Consider the following 14,398-nt stretch of genomic DNA (forward strand, 5'->3'; position numbering starts at 1 on the left):
GATTTTGTAGGTGGATCTCACTGAATTAAGGTACTGTTTTTGTGAGGCTGCTTCCTCTTTTTTCCCAAAGAGAAGATGCTCAATCAGAGTAAAGGCTTCATCCCAAGCCATTTTAAAACTATAAAGGGGGAGGGTCCTGTGAAGAAGCTCAGATTAACTTCTACCAATTATACTATGTAGGATTGCCGGGCTAGTGTGAGGGTGTTTCTTCCCGGGCACGTGCTCTCTGGGTTGGAGAGAACTCGACCAGAGCCAACCTGGGCTGCTGCTTACTCAGCGACATGGGAGAGAGACCAGGAACTCATGGTGCAGCGGTAACGCAATGTGTTTTTATTGATCAGAGACAACACTTTTATAAATTTTGAAATGGAAGTGGCAAGTCAGAAAAGGAAATGGCTAGGAAAGCGGGCGGGGTAAAGGAAAGAGCAGGAAGGTAGAAAGCTTCCATAGCAACTGTTGTGAAGGTTTTAACTGGTGGGATTAATTAATACCCTACAGGTTAGAGCGGGTCTCAGGCAAAACAATGATTATGTAAATAGACCATAGTATCAGCAATGGAGGACGGAGCAGAGCAGGGTTGCTGACTTAAGGCCTGACATAGGAAGTCTCTTTATAGGCAGTTTGTCATACAAACTGGGTGGTTTATTTATCAGGGAAGAATTCCATTAAAACCTGATGCTTGTCCACAAAGCACCAAGACATAGGTTCCTTCAGGAAAAGCATTTAACACTTGGAAATACAGAATTGCCATTCATCCATCACCTCTCTAAAAACTCACTAATGTATTAGATCTGGCACGGTCACCATTCCCATTGATTGACTGAGCTAGAGATGCAGTTGGGACTCAGTAATGATGGCTAAAGAACTGCTAGGTGTTTTGTGTCCTCTTGTATAGTCTAGGCTAGTTCTGTTATGAAATGAACTTCCCATTGTATTCTGTATTCTTTTTAATTTATTTTTTCCCCCTTTTGTTGCCCTTGTTGTTTATTGTCATCACTGTTGTTATTATTGTTGTTGTTGTTTTCATTGTTGGATCGGACAGAGAGAAATGGAGAGAGGAGGGGAAGATAGAGAGAAGGAGAGAAAGATAGAAACCTGCAGACCTGCTTCACTGCCTATGAAGTGACTCCCCTGCAGGTGGGGAACCAGGGGCTCGAACCGGGATCCTTATGCTCTGGTCCTTGTGCTTGTGCCATGTGTACTTAACCTGCTGCGCCACTGCCCGGCTCCCTGTATTCTATATTCTTAAGGAATTCACTCTACAGCATTCAGGGACTGTTGAATTAGTTAATTACTAGTGCTTATGCATCTAATTACTTATCCCAGGTATATTTTGCATATTTTAGAGGAATTTTTAATGAAGGAAACTTAGAAGATAGTAGAAGAGTAGACTGGAATTGTCATGATCTGAAAGTCAACACTCTTCTGCCTGGCATTTATTAACAAAGGTTGAGGATACCATTTGTCAAAGCCTGTCAGTGAGCAAGTTCCCTTGGGAGCCAGTGGAGCCTCGTGTAAGAATTCAGTGTCTGGTGCCAGACTGCCTGGCTTCAGACCCAAACATTGCTGCTGCTCATTGAATGTGGGACTTGGACAAGTTAGTTAAACTCAGAACCACTTGCTTCTTCATTGATAAACAGGGATAGTGTCTCCAGGGTTTCGAAGACTATAAAATGAAGTAATGCATACAAACTGCTCTGTATAATAACTGCACGTGGTAATAAAGGATAGCTATTATTAGCAAAATATATGGACTTGATGGGTCTGGGAAGATCATCCCTAGAGACTGTTTTCCTTTGGAACATTTGTGGACTACATGTGTCTAAGGATGTTTGTTGTTTTGTGACTCCTTTCTACCTCCCAGTTTGATAAGAGCTGCGATACAGGAGAAATGGTCATCGTGTAAACCATCCATATTGCACTGCCCATTGTTGTAGAACAGATCAACAGTTCTAAAGCAATGACTGTAAGTACACTCAAAGGAGAGTTTAAAATTGAAGTAAGGCTGAGACAATCTAAGTGATCAGAAGCAAACAAGTCCAGGGTTATACTGATCATATTTGAAGTATCTAAGGTAGAAATAATCTGTAAAGGGTCACCCTGACAAAGCTCGTTAATACAGTCAGGACAACACAGAGGTGAACAGACATGAAAACTCACATATGCAAGAGAGGCCCTGGGCTGGGGAGATAGTATAATGGCTATGCAATGACTTTCTTCCCTGAGGCTCTGAGGCCCCAAGTTCAGTTCTAGGCACCACCATAAGCCAGAGTTAAACATTGCTCAAAATAAAAAAACCCGGTGTGTGTGTGTGTGTGTGTGTGTGTGTGTGTGTGTGTGTGTGTTAATTGTTCACTTTCTCCTTCCTTCCTTCCTTCCTTCCTTCCTTCCTTCCTTCCTTCCTTCCTTCCTTCTTTCCTTCCTCCCCCTTCCTCTCTTTCCTCCCTTCTCCTTTTTCTTTCTCTCCCTCCCTCTCTCCATCCCTTCCTCCCTCCCTCCTTCCTCCCTTCTATCTATCCTTTCTTTCCTTCTTTCTGCATTTAAATGTTTACTCTATGTACTGCCAGCTAATTCTTACTCCTCAGCAAGTTGGTAGCTGCTGCTACTCTCACCATCACACTCACTACTCACTACCAGTGCTACCATACTGGTACCACCATCAGCATCATAGCTACAACTTAAGACTTTAAAGAACTCCAGCTGGTCCCCACCTGCAGGGGAGTTACTTCACAGGCCATGAAGCAGGTCTGCAGATGTCTATCCCACCCCCACCCCCGTCTTCTCCTCCTCTCGCCATTTCTCTCTGTCCTATCTAACAATGACATCAATAACAGCAGCAATAAAACAAGGACAACAAAAGGGAAAATAAATTAATATTAAAAAAAAACTCCAGCTGGGAGGATCTATCCCAGTTACTAATCTCTGATTCCACTCCTGTCTTAACCTTCCCCCAACAACTTTTTTTTGCCTCCAAGGTTATATATATATATATGTATATCCCAACAACTTTTATCACCTGCTCAGTCCTGACCACTTATCTATGTTTCAGGCCACCAGCTCTGTCTGTGAACTAAGGACATTAGCAAACACACTTCAGCAGCTTTGTTTTCTCTAAGAAAATATTACTGATCTTTTATCATTTGCTTATAAATAACAAGAGATGTTAATTAGTTTGACTCATTAACTGTAAAGCAACTCTTATAATTTTGGAGTGTTTGATTAAATTTCTTTAATTATACACAGTAGCTGATACTGCAGCTCGAGAGAGCGGGAGAGTCTATGAAATACTATTTTTTAAAATATTTATTTATTTACTTTTGTTGCCCTTGTTTTAGTTATTATTGTTGGTGTTATTGATGTCGTTGTTGTTGGATAGGACAGAGAGAAATGGAGAGAAGAGGGGAAGGCAGAGAGGGGGAGAGAAAGATAGACACCTGCAGACCTGCTTCACCATCTATGAAGCGACTTCCCTGCAGGTGGGGAGCCAGGGGCTGGAACTGGGATCCTTATGCTGGTCCTTGCGCTTTGTGCCATGGGCTATTAACCCGCTGCGCTACCACCCAACTCCCAAGAAATAATTTTTCTCTCTACTTGGTGTGTTGTTTTCTTCCTGTGCCCTTGTGACCATCAGTTCATACCCCCGGGGGCGAGGTAGTGTGTTGTCTCAGGACTAAGAGCCTCTCATGACTGACATGATTGTTTTCTTTGTACTAGGGCTGTTCAAGGCAAACTGTAAAAGGGAGGAAGTGTGTGGATGCTCTTTCATCCCTTCCTTGCATTCACCCTTCACTTACTCATTCTCTACTGGGCTTGTTTGCAAGAAGGGATCAAACAAACTTATTTAGGGTGAGATAGTCATAGGGTGAGTTTTGAAAAACAAAACAAAACAAACAAAAAATAAAGGAGTTTGACACCTAAAATGTGGAGTGGTTACAGGAGTAAGATGGTAATGAGAGGGTGAGGGTATGCAATACCTTTTTTCATTTTTAGATGAGAAGCTGTTCATTCTTTTCTCCTTGAATTAATTTATTTTCTAGACCCCAACCCAGGAGATGCAGCAATAGGGTAATGCTTATTCATGTATTATTATTATTATTTTAAATATTTTATTTATTTATTTTCCCTTTTGTTGCCCTTATTGTTTTATTGTTGTAGTTATTATTTTTGTTGTTACTGATGTCATCATTGTATAGGACAGAGAGAAATGGAGAGAGGAGGGGAAGACAGAGGGGGTAAAAAAAGACATGCAGACCTGCTTCACCGCCTGTGAAGAGACTCCCCTGCAGGTGGGGAGCTGGGGGCTCCAACCAGGATCCTTCCTCAGGTCCTTGAACTTTGGGCCACATGCGCTTAACCCACTGCACTACCACCTGACTCATTATTATTATTATTATTTTTATTTTATTTTTTAGACTAAAATGCTTTGATAATTCTAATCGAGGAGCATGATTTGCTATCTATAGCCTCTGTTGAAATGTGTCCTCCTCTCTGGTAAATGTCTTTTGACTGGTGCAGGTATTCAGATTTAAACAGACCCTACAGGAATCTGTGCTGGAGGTAGGGAAGCAGTCTGTCTTTGTTCTGCTGGGTCATCCCTGGGGCACTGCTGAAGGGAACCTGCACTAGTTCTGGCACAGTTCATGCCAGGGGACCAGCTCAGGCAGAGACTGGAGCAGGTTGGTGAGGAATAGGATTTGATTAAAATAGTGATATCTTCCTAGGTGACTTTCTTAAGAATCTTTTAAAAATAATTTATCACTCATTTGCCTTCTCCTTCTTTTCCGCTCTTCTATATCACATGGCTACTTGTGTCACAGAGAAAGACCTTTTTTTTTTTTGGTCTTTTGTTTTGGGTCTGTAAAAATTATGGCAACCCATGTTATATTCCAGAATTCTCTAGTTAGTTCTCTCTAAATGAAAAATAGCTTCCCTTTGTTTTATTTGTCCTGTTTTGCTCCTGTGGGGCTCATGCTCAATATTTATCAACACTGAGCTTGTTTGCAGGCAGCAGGGTTTAGGGAATGTGGCCAGCCTGGGCTTGTGGATAGCTATTCTTCCATGGGGAGATGTGAAGAAGGTAGTTTGGATGTTTCTGTTCCTTTTATATGATGTTCCATTGTTAATGGTGCCATCTTGATGAAACCTTATTCTTAGTTCCTTGCTCTTTAAAATAGTTTACCTACTAATAATGTCTATTATTCTGGGGACATTGCAAGGGTGATTAAGAGACATAACTAGTATGTAAAATATTTTGAGCTCAATTGGAGAAGCTATTAGATTCGCAGATAGATTATTGAGAATAAATTAATTTTGGAAATCATAATTTTGTGTTTGGACATTTATTCCTACTTAACCAACTTAATTGTCTTTGGCCTGAGCCCTACAAGATGCCTCAATTTATATATTAAATACAAGCAAATTGGAAATTATGAGAAATATTTTTATCACATTTTACATTTTTCTGGGGTATTTTTCTTCTAAAATAAATCTTTTGAAAAGCGTTTGTTAAAAAGCTTCATTTTCTTGAGTGCTATACATCTTCAGTAAATAATAAAAATATTGTAGCAATTGGCTGTCTCCGCTTTCATGCAAAATAAATAAATACATTTGGTGACATACATTTGAGGAGTATGATTCTTGTAATTTTCACAGACATGAGGGACTATTTTACAGATGATCAAGACTTTACCATCTGCTGGTAACAAAGAAACATAGCTTGTAACAGGACGTTCTTACTGACTTTGAGATATATTGGGAAGTCAAGAAATGGGATTCTCAACAACTTTATAGTCAACTATGTACTGGGAAGCTGGCATAACTTTTAGCATGTCAGGGAAAGGTTCCTCTGCTATTTATTTATATGTTTATTTATTTATTTATTTATTTATTTATTTTTGACAAAACCATAGGGTAAAAGGGGTAATTTCCACCACCAGAACTCCACATCCCCTCCCAAGGTCATTGTGGGATGCAGAAGGTGGAAGGTCTGGCTTCTGTAATTGTTTCTCCACTGAATATGGGCATTGACAGGTCAATCCATACTCCCAGCCTGCCTCTCTCTTTCCCTAGTAGGGTGGGGCTCTGGGGATTCGGAGCTCCAGGACACATTGGTGGGGTTGTCTGTCCAGGGAAGTCTGGTAGGCATCATGCTAGCATCTGGAACCTGGTGGCTGAAAAAAAGAGTTAACATATAAAGCCAAACAAATTGTTGACCAATCATGAACCTAAAGGCTGGAATAGTGCAGCTGAAGAGTTGGGGGGTCCTCCATTTTGTAGATAGCTAGTAGGCATATTTTAGTTATATTCCAAAGGGCCTGTGGCTATAATACTTTTTTTTTTTTTTTTTTGGTTCCTCTGTTTTTAAGGCAAATGGAATGCTCTTTGTCTAACTGGAATGGCAGAAAAAGGAAATGGGTTGAGTTTTAACAGTGAGAGATAAAGAATAAGATGCTCCCTAGAATTATGAGCACTTGCACAGATTTTTACCTGTTATTAGTGAAATGGAGAATTCTGTGTTGAAAATATACTGTCTTGATGAATCAGAACATTTATTGTCAATAGAGGAGACAAAAGACACTTGGGCAAAAGTGGAGGGACAAGCAGGTAACTTTTTAGTGTCCCAGGCCAGACATGACATGTCGGACTTGTGTTTCTAGATAAGAAGTTGGGTGGGTTTCCACTAGGAAGGACTGAGTGCTCTGTGGGGTAGACAAACTTCATAGTAAGGAAGAAGGGAAATTGGTTTGAAGGACATTCAAGAAGTATTGTCACTGTTTATTGGGTTTCCTTTGCTGTCTTCTGGGTAGGAGGAGTGATTTGTCGTTTTTGGTCATTCTGATTTCATCTTATGGTGCTGAAGGCATTGCCTGGCACAAAAAAAATTGGCAGTCCCATGAAATATGGTGAGATATTTCCGTTATTAAATGACATGGAGGGGTCTTGTGGGTGCTCAAAGCCAGTGGTGCTCTGCATCTTGGATATAGTTGATTACCTCCACATTTAGTGAGAATGGGAATAAGGCAGAATTAAAGAGGAGAGATTACCACTCACTTTCAGCTGCTTCCAATTAGGAAGTGATCCTTACTTCCTGGTCCTAGTAATTAAATGATACTTTTAAAAATAATTTTTATGGGGACAGGTGGTGGTGCACCCAGTTAAGTGTACATGTTATCATGCTCAGGGATCTAGGTTTGAGGCCCCGCTTCCCACCTGCAGGGTGATGTTTCACAAGTGTTGAAACAGGTCTCCAAGTGTCTTTCTCTCTCCCTCTCTAGCCTCCCCTTCCCTCTTAGTTATTCTCTGTCCTATCTAGTAGAATAGAAGGGGGGGATGGCTGTTGGGAGCAGTGGATTCATAGTGCTTGCACTGAACCCTAGTAATAACACTGGTGGTAATAAAGAAACAAAGAAATATAAATGAAAATGATTTTTATTTATTTTTTATAGAGACAAAGAGAAATTGAGAGGGGAGGGGTATATAGGGCAGAGAAAGAGAGACACTGGCAACACTACTTCACTGCTTGTGAAGCTTCCCCCCTATAGGTGGGGACCTGGGATTTGAGTCCAGGTCCTTGTACATGGTAACATGAATGCTCTCCTAGTATTTATATATATATATATATCTTCCCAGCACCCTGACCAGAGTACTACTTAGCTCTGACTCACAGTGGTGTTAGTGATTGAGCCTAGAACTTCAGAGCCTCAGGCATACAAGTCTTCATGTTATTTCCCTAGACCAGTATCATAATTTATAACTTTGTTTCTATTGCTGCACTTCATATTGTCCCTCCCTTTTTTGTCATGTCTTATTTTAACCTCTGTTGGGCCTGGATGTCCCTGGGCTTTCCACTTTTGCTCTTTGAGAAAAATGCTGACAAACTTATGCACACTCGACTACTGAGGGCTGATAAGGCTTAAACTGTTTTCCCTTTTTGTGGTGTCTTACATTTCTTGCAGGGGTGAAGACATCTTAAACCAGAGGAATGACTCTCTAGTTGTGGAATTTCAGTCGTCAACCAGCAGATGCAGGAGGTATTATTTTGGGAATGAGGGTCTTTTTAGTAGCCCAGAAATCATCCTAAATCATCCCAAATGACCACCTGCCTGCTTCATGTCATGTAAGGTCACTTTGTGCATCACACCAGTCTTGTGTATTTGGTTGTTATGACCTGGCTACCAGCTTGTGACCAGCTTTTTTGTGAATGTCTGTCTGTCTCTGTTCATGGAGTTGTGCAAAGTGCTTCCTGGATGGCTGCACATACAAGAGTAGGGAAAAGGTGCAGAGCATGCATTGCAAGCTTATTTTTTCTGATTAAAGATGGCGATATTATTGAAAAAGTTAACATATTCATACTATTAAAACTAGAGTTTTCCTTCTTGTAGGAACTTCCATATCTACCCACAGTATGGGTCATTTGTCCTCATGGCAGTCTTCATTTAACGCTCATTTAAAGGTTATAAAGGTTGGATTTTGTACTGAAAATGTCCACAAGTAGAGATGTATAGTCAAACCCTTCTTCTGAGTAGTTATTTCCATCTTATGCCACCATCAGAGAGTTTTTATGATACAACATTGGAATTGTGAATGTCTTATTTGGCTAGCCTGTGAATATAAATTTTCTTTCTATGAAGGTCACTGGTTAGACTCTCCAATCTAATAGTTTTGGATAATGTACTAAGGATGAATTTAAATGCTAATAGGATACATGTTCTGAGTATTTTAGCATTTCCTAATCTTTAAGGGAAATGCCTTAGGTGTACTTACAGTCTTGCCAAAAGCATACTGAGCTCCACCCCCTGTACAGTGAGTTTAAAATCTGTAACACGACCACATTACTAGTGCTAGGAGGGCAAGGAATATTTATGTTATGATTATATCACTTGTGTCATCTCTATGACAACAAATACTTTCACTCAGTATATCAATTCAGCTTAAAAAATGCAGTTATTTCCATGTGCTTCCCAGATTCTTTCATTGTCAGCACTTTAATACCAAGACATTGGATTTTTGACACCTAGAACTATTCCATAGACCTTAATAGATTATATTCAAGTTCGTTACACCAGGGAACATTCTGCTTTATCATGACAATGTTGTGCATAGGGAGTCTGGATTTTCTCTCATTGTCTAACTGTTAGTTGTGAGGAGCATTCTGGTCGATAGCTAGTTATCCTGGCTCCCAGCATAAGCACCTGTCCATTAGACCAAGTGTGAGCTGAAGCAAAATGATTGCAAGGTCACTTGGACTAAATGCTTCTCCTAGGAAATGAAGACTGTGCTTGTTTTGAGGGATATGTCATTCTTTATAGTGACTGTAGTGTTAGTTCAATTTTCTGCATTGAGGACAGATTCCTTTATCTAGTGAGCTGGAAAAAAAAAAAAAGCCAAGTCTCTTTCTTTCTTCAGTGAGGGCATTTCCTTATTTTTAGTTGAATTGATCTTTTTATTTTTCTCCTTATTAGAGGGAAAGCAACACTACATTTTCCATTGCCTTCTAGTTATCTGGTGCCTGGTCACTTCATAATTGTATTTTGAGAGAATAGATATTAATTTTCTTCAACAAAAAGGCTGAGTTTCTTGATGACACACTATAATTCAATTTCTGTTCTTTCCCTTCATGGCCTGTACCCCTTCCTCCTGTCACATTTTTCATAGTTAGGAGGAGTGATAGTGTCAAATATAACTGAAGGAAGAATTGATTCAGTACTAGTATGACGACTTGACTGATTAACAGAGATCAGAAGAAGGCTCATAACTGTGAAAACCACTGCAGCATGGAGTTTTAACAGCTCTTTGGGGAGCTAGTTAATGAAAGATTCACGACAGTAACACATCTATGCCAAAAGAAAAAAAAATAAAGGAAAGAAACTAACAGGATCATCCCCATATGACACTGAGAGGCTATGCTGTAAGAGGAAATATTCTCATAATTTCTATTTACACATTTCTGTAATTACCATCTGCCTGAAGACTTCTTTCAGCCTTCTCCTGTCAAAGTTGCTTAGATATTTCCTCTTTCACTTATCAGGCAGAGAGCATTAGTGCTGGTTGGAACTTGTCCTAAAGATTTATTTTTTTCTTCAGAAGAATGTAATTCTCAGACAGATGATTTCCTACTGTTTGATTAGACTGACTTTAATCTGATCTATATTCTTGTTATCATTGTCGTTTGTCCATGAACCATGACTTCTGCGCTTCAGTAAAATGTTAGATTGATCTTTGTTTTTTATTTTTTTTAATACGTGGTTGTATTCTTTCCTTCTCCTGATGCAGTGTCTATGAACCAGATAGAAATGTGTTACGGAGGAAAGAGCGAGAAAGAAGAAATCAGGAGACTCAGCAGGATGATGACACATTTAATTCGAGTTACTCCCTCTTCAGTGAACCTTACAAGGTAGAATGATTTCCTCCACTCTTCGTTCAGACCTTTAATCCCTGTGATAGCAATCTTGACTCGGAGGGCTGGCCAACCAGTCCTCAGTGTATTCAGCCCAGGGAAGATAGTCCAAGCTGCAAGAATAGGACATTTTGCCACAATCTTGCTATCTAGATCACATATCTTTATAGGCTATTTTCTCAGTAAAGTGTTAAGTTTTGTTTAATGTTGTGCCCACTTGCTAATAATAGAGACTTTGTCTCTGTGTTGTTTTTTAGAGTCAGTTTCAGTTTTATGGTTTTCTAAGCTATTAATTAGAAAAGGAACACTATTGAAAAGAGTCTGGGATACATATATGTTTCCCATAGATCAAGCGGGAATCCTGTTTAGGCTATTAGGCCTAATCAGAAAGAAACTGCTGTGTTTGAATCTGGCCCCCACCTCATTGAAGGAAGCTTTGGTGTTTGGTGTAGTTTCTTCCCCCACCCTTACTCCGTCTCTATCTCTGTCTGAAGAACTTATGTTGGTGTGTTGGAGCCTTGGAGATGACAAGAAGGGAGAAGACGGGCAGAAGGAGGGAGGGGGACAGGGAGGGAGGGAGGGGAAAAGAGAGAGAGAGAGAGAGAGGAACTGCCGAACTATTTCTCATTTATGCTAAAGGACAAAAATATAATTTCACTTCTAAAAAAAAATAGATTCCCAGATTTCATTAATATCTTAGACTGCATCTTGCACATTTTGCCCCCTGTTCATTGTAAGCTTCATTTGTAAGCCTGTCAGTTTGGAATTCTGACAAGAATATATTTAAAGATTGGAAGCAGAATTATTTCAGCCAAGTCTGAATTTTCAAGAATACCTTTCAGTGGGACAATGGAAAAAAAAGATCCAACCCTGGAAAGACTTAACCTAAACCATTTGGTAAAGTTATAATAGTATCTTTTCTGATTTCCTTTGCTAAGACACAGTATCTAGGAGAGATTCTTTTTTATGCTTTCTGATTTTGTTGTAATAGAGAGTGCTGACAGGTATCATCAGAGTTGGTGATGATTCTGATTTTATCTTTCAGTTTTCATTCTCTGTGATGGATAAAGGTATCTCCAGCATTTCCTATGTTTCTGTTATCTTTATCAGTGGTGTGGATGTTTTTCTTTTCTTTCTTCAGACTAACAAGGGGGATGAGCTCTCCAACCGGATTCAGAATACGCTAGGCAACTACGATGAAATGAAAGACTTTTTAACGGATAGATCTAATCAGAGTCATCTCGTCGGTGTTCCCAAACCTGGGGTTCCTCAGACTCCTGTGAACAAGATTGATGAACATTTCACTGCCGATTCAAGAGCCCAAACCCAGACCCCATCTGTCTGTAGCACTGCGTCTTCCACACCAGCAGCTGTCCCTGTGCAGCAGAATAAGAGGGGCACCATGGGCTGGCAGAAGGCTGGGCACCAACCGTCTGATGGCCAACAGAGAGCAAGTAAGCATGGACACAGGTTGCTTGATTTGCACAAATCTTCTAACCCAAAGAACCATAATAAAAAATCGAATCACTGTGTGTCGAGCCCCACATCCTCATCTTCCTCTTCTTCTTCTTCTTCCAACTCAGCACAACAGGGCTCTCTCAGGACCTTGCTTGGAGATGGTGTTGGCAGACAGCAGCCACGAACCAAACAAGTATGCAATGTAGAGGTGGGTCTTCAGACCCAGGAAAGGCCACCTACTATGGCAGCCAAACACAGTGGTGGTGGACACTGTGTTCAAAACTTTCCTCCATCCCTGGCTTCAAAACCCAGCCTAGTCCAACAGAAACCAACTGCCTATGTGCGGCCCATGGATGGCCAAGATCAGGCACCTGATGAGTCTCCAAAGCTTAAGTCATCCACAGAAACTAGTGTGCACTGCACCACATACAGGGGAATCCCTGCCACCAAGCCAGAGTCTGCGAGAGCCAAGGCCAAGCTTTCTAAGTTCAGCATTCCCAAACAAGCAGAGGTGAGTCTTTTCTCTGTACTACTCACATACACCCAAGTAGTTCAGAGTGACTACTTGAGAGTTGTAAATTTAGTTCTCATTTTTTAAAAATCTCATTATGTGACTGACTTCATGTGGTAGCAATCACTAAAGGTACACATCAGTATTCATCTCTAAAACTGTCAAATTGATTTTGATCAGAATTTTGAAAATATCAACAACTGTAGTTGTGTGTATTTATGTTAGTTCAGGAAGGAATGGTTACATAATAGAGTACTGTGTGTGTGTATCAGCCAGTAATGGATGGAGATTTTATTTATTTACTCATGAAGAATGATAGGAGGGGAGAGAGAGAGAGAGAGAGAGAGAGAGAAACTAGAACCAGACTTCACTCTGATACATGTGCTGCCAGGGATTGAATTCAGGAGCTCACCCTTGAGAATCCCATGCTTTATCCACTGTGCCACCTCCCAAACCATGCAGAGGCTTTAATTTTTAGTATGTAAAGAGGTTGAATCTTATGTAAAAAAAAAAGAGTTCTGAAGCTCAACAGTTTTTTTAAGTAAGCAAGGCTACAGGTTGCTTGTTTTATGTAAGTCTGTTACCCCAAAGGCCCATAACAAAAAATCAGATCACTGTTTAGTCAGCCCTGCATCCTCAACTTCCTCTTTTTTTCTCTTACTCATACTCATCTTCCTTTAGAATATGACATAATAAATGTCATAGTGATTCATAACAATTATTACTTTAAGAACCGTTGTTTAAAATGATTTAAACAGGGAGTCGTGCTGTAGCACAGCGGGTTAAGCGCAGGTGGTGCAAAGCACAAGGACCGGCATAAGGATCCCAGTTCGAGCCCCGGCTCCCCACCTGCAGGGGAGTCGCTTCACAGGCGGTGAAGCAGGTCTGCAGGTGTCTATCTTTCTCTCCTCCTCTCTGTCTTCCCCTCCTGTCTCCATTTCTCTCTGTCCTATCCAACAATGACAACAACAATAAAACAACAAGGGCAACAAAGGGAATAAATAAATAAAATAAATATTAAAAAAATAAATAAAATAAAATAAATGATTTAAACAATCATTGAAAATGTTTGAATGATCTAATATTGATTATGGGAATATTATCATAAACTGTCTAATCAGTATTATAAGAGTCAAAATTCTGGGGCCAGGTGGTATCACACTCGGTTACGTGCGCACATTATAGTACACAAGGTCCTAGGTTCAAGCCCCCTAGTTCCCACCTGCAGGTGTCTCTCTGTCTCCTTCCCTGTATCCCCCTCAGTTTCTCTCTGTCTATATCCACTAATAAATAAATAAATAAATAAATAAATAAAGAATATTAAGTGGGTCCAGGTGGTGGTGCACCTGGTTAAATGCACACATTACAATGCACAAAGATCTGGGTTCAATCCTCTAGTCCCCACCTGCATGGGGAAAGCTTCATGAGTGGTGAAGTAGAGCTGCAGATGTCTCTCTGTCTCTTTCCCTCTCTATCTCTCTACCTCAGTTTCTCTGTCTCTATCCAATTATAAATAAATAAAAATATTTAAAAAATAACATTCAAGACTTAGGTTCATTGACATCAGTCAAGGAAATAATTTTATTCTTTTATTAAAATGATCTAACATTAGAAAAAAAGTGTGTGTTTTTTTTTTGCTTATACTGTGCTGGTTTGCATTTTGATTTTATTCTAAATTGTTTCTTATTTTATTAAAATATGCTGGTTGGCTATATGTACTATTAGAATTCTAACTAAGAAAAATAAATAACAGAGGTAGAAAAGAGGCCACAACTAGTCACTTGAACAGCAATTCTAAATGGAGAGGAAGGTTTACCTTTAGAGTATTATGTCTCAACTTATATTCCAAATTGGCAGCACTTGTCTAGAATATAGGAAAGAAAGATATGACTGTATTTTTTCTATTTGTTTTTTATGATAGCATGTGCTGGTTGAAATAAAATATGAGTTCTAGAAGATAGTATTGGGTCATTGGAAAGACATTTTTTCTATGCAAAAATGTGTCACGACTTTTCCAACAACTCAAAAGAGTG

General features: G+C 39.9%; 1 protein-coding gene across 6 annotated transcripts in view; it reads left to right on the forward strand.

The window, feature by feature from the left end:
* AFF3 (ALF transcription elongation factor 3) overlaps positions 1–14,398 on the forward strand; it is a 554,707-nt gene that overhangs the window by 90,351 nt on the left and 449,958 nt on the right. For 2 of the 6 annotated variants that reach the window (XM_060187456.1, XM_060187455.1), the window contains exons 3-6: positions 7,956–8,030; positions 10,273–10,393; positions 11,538–11,850; positions 11,980–12,365. In XM_060187456.1, coding sequence (XP_060043439.1) covers positions 7,956–8,030; positions 10,273–10,393; positions 11,538–11,850; positions 11,980–12,365 — 895 coding nt within the window. Of the gene's footprint in view, positions 1–7,955; positions 8,031–10,272; positions 10,394–11,537; positions 12,366–14,398 lie in introns of all 6 variants that reach the window. The other 4 variants (XM_060187453.1, XM_060187452.1, XM_060187457.1 and 1 more) reach the window with 3 other exon arrangements.

The sequence above is a fragment of the Erinaceus europaeus genome, chromosome 3, assembly GCF_950295315.1.
Source record: "Erinaceus europaeus chromosome 3, mEriEur2.1, whole genome shotgun sequence".
NCBI classification, from domain to species: Eukaryota; Metazoa; Chordata; class Mammalia; order Eulipotyphla; family Erinaceidae; genus Erinaceus; species Erinaceus europaeus.